Genomic DNA, 4,780 nt, shown 5'->3' with positions numbered 1-4,780 from the left:
CGAGCGCGGCGGCGGGCGCGGGCGGCGGCGCGCTGACGGCGGCGGGCGGCGGGCGGGGGAAGATGGCGGAGCTCGGTAAGAAGTACTGCGTGTACTGCCTGGCCGAGGTGAGCCCGCTGCGCTTCCGCTGCACCGAGTGCCAGGACATCGAGCTGTGCCCCGAGTGCTTCTCTGCCGGCGCCGAGATCGGCCACCACCGCCGCTACCACGGCTATCAGCTGGTGGACGGCGGGCGCTTCACGCTGTGGGGGCCCGAGGCCGAGGGCGGCTGGACCAGCCGCGAGGAGCAGCTGCTGCTGGATGCCATCGAGCAGTTCGGCTTCGGAAACTGGGTGAGCGGCCGGCACGACGCGCACCTGCTCGCTCCGTGCCCGCGCCGGCGGGGAGGCGGGCGCAGAGAGGTGCAGCAACCCGCCCAAGGGCACACAGCCAGGAAGTAGCAAGGTGGGGGTTCGGACCGTGGCTTTCCTGACCTCAGGAGTACTTCCATAGGTGTTGGCCGAAGCCAGACACTGTGGGCAAGACCCGCGCCTGACCCGAGTCGAGTTGCCGGACGGGGACGGGTCGGCGGACTTGACAGAGCAGTAGGGGCGCGGACTGGCGAAGGACTCGGTTCTGCCCCGGGGGACGGTGGTGGTGGTGGTGGTGGAGGCCAGACAGGCTTCACGCCCGCCCTCCGCCTTCTCAGGCGTCCGTGCACTTGCTTTGTACACGGCCCCGCTGGCTTTGTGCGGTTGTCGGGGCGTGTGCCCTGTGTCCCCCGGCAGGGACTCGTGGCTCCCCGGGTCCCCACCAGGCCCGGGACACCCTAGGACGAGTGCTGGGTGCGTTCCGAACAAAGGAGCTTGGGCCGGGAGTGGGGTGTGGAGGCCCAGCTGAGAGGCCAAGGCGAGATTGGGGCTCGTGGAGGCCAGCGGGGTGGTGTGCTAGGCCCCTGGGGGGTGGGGGGAGAGGGGCTGCTCTTCTCTGGACAGTCTCTGAGGAGCTCCCCCCCTTGGGGCCGGGCAGCTTTCATCCGTGTCCACCTGCAGGCGCGATGAGAAGTAGGGAGAGGAGCCACGACCCCAGCTCCTTAATCTTTCCAGACCCTTCCACACGAGGCCCTCCTTCCTTCCCCCAACCGGTATTTCATCTTGCTGCTGCTTCTCTGGCAATACTCCCCTCCTCCTGGGCTCCCTGTGGAAGACTTTTCCACACTTGTCCCCTCGTTCCCAAACCTGGCCTGCTTTCCTTTCCATGAAGTGAGCCAGCCTCCGGGGATTAATACCCATTCTGCAGCGTGGGAATCCTTCCTCTTCTCTCAACTCCCAGACACGCACCGTTCCGCGAATCCTCACCTGAGCGCCAGCGTGGCGATGGCCATCCTCTGAAAGCCTCATTTTGTCTTGAAATGCGTCGATGTGCATTGAGTGTCTGCTCTGAGCGCACTGCGCAGTGCTGAAGGACTCTGCAGGAAAGAAAGGCCTCGTCTCTGGCTTCAAGCGGCCTTCAGTCGTTTGAGCCAGGGCCTCTTCCCTAAGTTCCAGCCTTCGATGGTGAGCCGTTACCGGACGTCCTCCCTGCTCATCGCTCTGACATCTTGACCCTACGTGACCCAGACCTGCCCCCACCTCACTGAGTTTCGCAGACCGCAGACTCAGAGCCCTCTGTCCGCGGGTCCTTCTTCCAGGCCCAGTGGGGCAGCAGCTGTATCTCCAGCGTATTTCCAGAACCTAACCACTGCCCACAACCTTAGTACAGGCTGGTGTTTCTCTCTTGCCTTGACCACCTCTGGGGCCTCCTTAGCTGGTCTTCCTGCTTCAGTCTTGTGCCCTCCAGCCCATTCTGTGCACCATGATCAGAGTGATCTTTGCCGACATGTCCCAACGCATCGACGTTCGGTGGCTTCCCGGTCTACCTAGAGTAAATCTCATGGCCTCCGGAGACCTCAGCTGCTACCCCTTTGATCACTTTTTCCCTCTTCTGCTTAGGGTGCTCTTCCTCCTGATCACGGCTCGTCACTGGTCTTTCTGCTTCCACATCAGAGCCTCGCAGAGGCTTCCCTCTCCGTTCTCACCGCACTTCTCTCTGCAGTTGTTGCCAAAAATAGCTCAGGTGGCCCCAGCGCTTTGCTGAGTGCCAGGCAGTGTGCTGAGCAGTTTGGTTCCCGTGAAATCTTCCCGGCAGCCCCGGGCAGCGCGTTTTGAACTGAATAGCTACACGTCAGAGTCTGCACTCCCAGCTGCCCTGCTTCCTGGTCCACGCTGCCTTCCGTGCAGCACCGTGGGGAACACATGAGGACTAAACTGTCTGTAGTATTTTGGGGGGAGCGTGGGGCTGGAAGGGGGCCCCCTCCAAAGCACTACTCTTGAAACGAACGTGCACGGGAATCACCTGGGGAGCTTGTCGGACTGTGGATTCCTCCTCAAAGCAGCCAGCAGTCTCAGCTCTTAGAAGAGACAAAGCCGGAGGAGGAGGGGCTCGGGCCTGGGTGCCGAGGGGGCTTCTCCCTGCCGAACCCGCGGTGGGTTCAGGGGGAGGCCGGAGATTCTGCCTGCTGACCACGCCTGGAGTGCTGCCAGACTGCGGGCTCTCGTGTCTCTCTAGCTGTGCGCTCTCGGGCCACCTGCTCTGCCCGCTAGACTTCATTGTGCTTCATCCGAGGCTCTTCTGCAGTTGTGCGTCGTGGGGTTTCCTTCCGAGCACACGTCCAGGTACGTGCACATAAGCGATGTGTCCCACGTGTGCCGTATTTAGCATGTGCCCGTTCTGAGTGAGGCTCGTGGCATGCGTACCCCGTCACGTGCTTTTCACAACAGCTCCGGGAGTGGGTTTTTAGTTCACAGGCGAGGAACAGCGACTTGGAGAATTTAAAATACTTGTCCAGGATGCTTCGGCTCTTGTCACCCGTAGAGTCAGGGCTCGGGTGCGGGCCTGGCTGATTCCGAAGTGTGGGCCTTAACCTCTCGCGTAAGAGCATTAAGTACTGTGGGTCAGAGGCTGGGAGCTTACCGGTGCAGCTAAAGGTGTGGCCGGCCTGGAAGGGCTTTTCAGAGAGGCAGAGTCTTGACCTGGGTGAGTGGGAGGTCAGTGTACGGGACGGGAAGCGGGGAGATGGCCAGGGGACCAGGGGAGTGCAGGGCTCACGGCTGGGGTGCCGTGTGGAGAGAGGCGGCACACGGATCCCTGGCAGTGATGTAGAGGAAGGTGAGCCTGTTCGCTCTAATTTTTCAGATGTCACATGTGACCTGTTACCTCCAGATGGCATTGCTCTGTGTGGGATTCCTGGCGGGGGGGGGGGGGTGAAGTCAGGCGCTGTTTGCTCCCATTTGCCCGAGGGCTGAAGCGCAGACTCAGGGACGGTGTGGCTGAGGGACCTCACGGTGAGCCCGGGGGGGTTTGCGGACCAACTGTGTAGCTGCGCTCTGACACTGTGTGCCCGTGTCTTTGAGGAGGGTGGGGAGATGCCTGTGAATATGACACCAGGGAAGGGTTGACAGGTGGACAGTGAGCCAGAGTCACATCACAAGGGTGTCGAGAGCCTGGAAGCAGCCAGTTTTGTGGTGGGTGCTGCTCATGTTCAGAGCTAAGAGATACAGATCTTGCTGGAAACCGCTGTGGGTGAAGGAACGTGGCAGAGCCGGAATTTGACCCAGGTCCTCTGACTCCATGCCCAGAACCATCTGTCTCTGGTTTCCTGAGTGCATGCAGAGTTCCCTGAGGAGTCCCAGATTCCCAGGCACCCCCCCCCCCCCAGACCTCCTGAATTGGCATCCGTAAGGGTCTGGAAATACGTGCTTATAGAAAGACCCCCATGGAGTTCGGATGCGGTCCACGCAGCCATGTTTGGGAACCGTGGGAACGTTCACCTTCTCACCAAGGCAGAAGGCCCTTCTGCGTGTTGGTTAGAACGGGTAGGCCCATCCCAGGAGCATCCTGACAGTGGGGTTCTTAATTGCCATCAAGGAGAGGGAGGGGGAGGGAAGAGCCCAGCTGGAGAAGCCAGCCAGAAGTAAGAGATTTATGCAGGGCAGTGGTTTTCAAACTGCAGTGTGACTCAGAACACGCTGGGCAGGGGTGGGGGTGGGGGGACGCGTGTTAAAACACAAACCTTGCCCCCTCCTGCCTTGGTTCTGGGTTTAGAGTCATAGGTCTGGGGCCTTGGGGTCTGGTGTGAGAATTCACATTTCTAACAACTTCGTGGGCGATGCTGGTGGTGCTGGGGCTGGTTCGGGGACCCTACCCTTAAGAACCTTTGATGTAGAGAGAGTAAGCCCCCCCCTTTTTTTTTATTGTGGTAAAACACAAATAACATTTATCATTTTAACCATTTTTAAAAAATTTTTAACATTTATTTATTTTTGAGACAGAGAGCATGAACAGGGGAGGGTCAGAGAAAGAGGGAGACACAGAATCTGAAACAGGCTCCAGGCTCTGAGCTTGTCAGCACAGAGCCCGACGCGGGGCTCGAACCCACGGACCGCGAGATCATGACCTGAACCGAAGTCGGATGCTTAACCGACTGAGCCACCCAGGCGCCCCAACCTTTTTTTTTTTTTTTTTTTTTTTTTTTAAAGAAAGAGAGTGTGTTAACCTCACATGGATTAATCATCATAAATCAATGGGAATCAAAGATCTTGTCTTAAAATGGTTCTTTACACTCAGAGAAAAGTCTTGAATCCATTGCTTTATTTTATGGAGAACAAACATTCATTCAGTATCAAGTATCAAAGGGCAAGGAACTCAAGAAGGGAACTCAGAAGCCTCATAGAAGTCTAACTCAAACTCTTTTTTTTTTTTT

The 4,780-nt window shown here is 58.4% G+C and overlaps 1 protein-coding gene across 1 annotated transcript in view; it reads left to right on the top strand.

Annotated features, from left to right (window-relative positions):
- Positions 1 to 26: 26 nt before the first annotated feature.
- Positions 27 to 4,780, top strand: part of TADA2B (transcriptional adaptor 2B) — a 16,302-nt gene continuing 11,548 nt past the window's right edge. Inside the window, exon 1 of the mRNA XM_049630246.1 lies at positions 27 to 332. Within this exon, the coding sequence (XP_049486203.1) occupies positions 63 to 332 (270 nt within the window). The 5' untranslated portion in view covers positions 27 to 62. The remainder of the gene's footprint in view (positions 333 to 4,780) is intronic.

Source organism: Panthera uncia, chromosome B1 (genome assembly GCF_023721935.1).
Source record: "Panthera uncia isolate 11264 chromosome B1, Puncia_PCG_1.0, whole genome shotgun sequence".
Lineage (NCBI taxonomy): Eukaryota > Metazoa > Chordata > Mammalia > Carnivora > Felidae > Panthera > Panthera uncia.
This window is presented reverse-complemented; position numbering and strand designations above follow the sequence as displayed.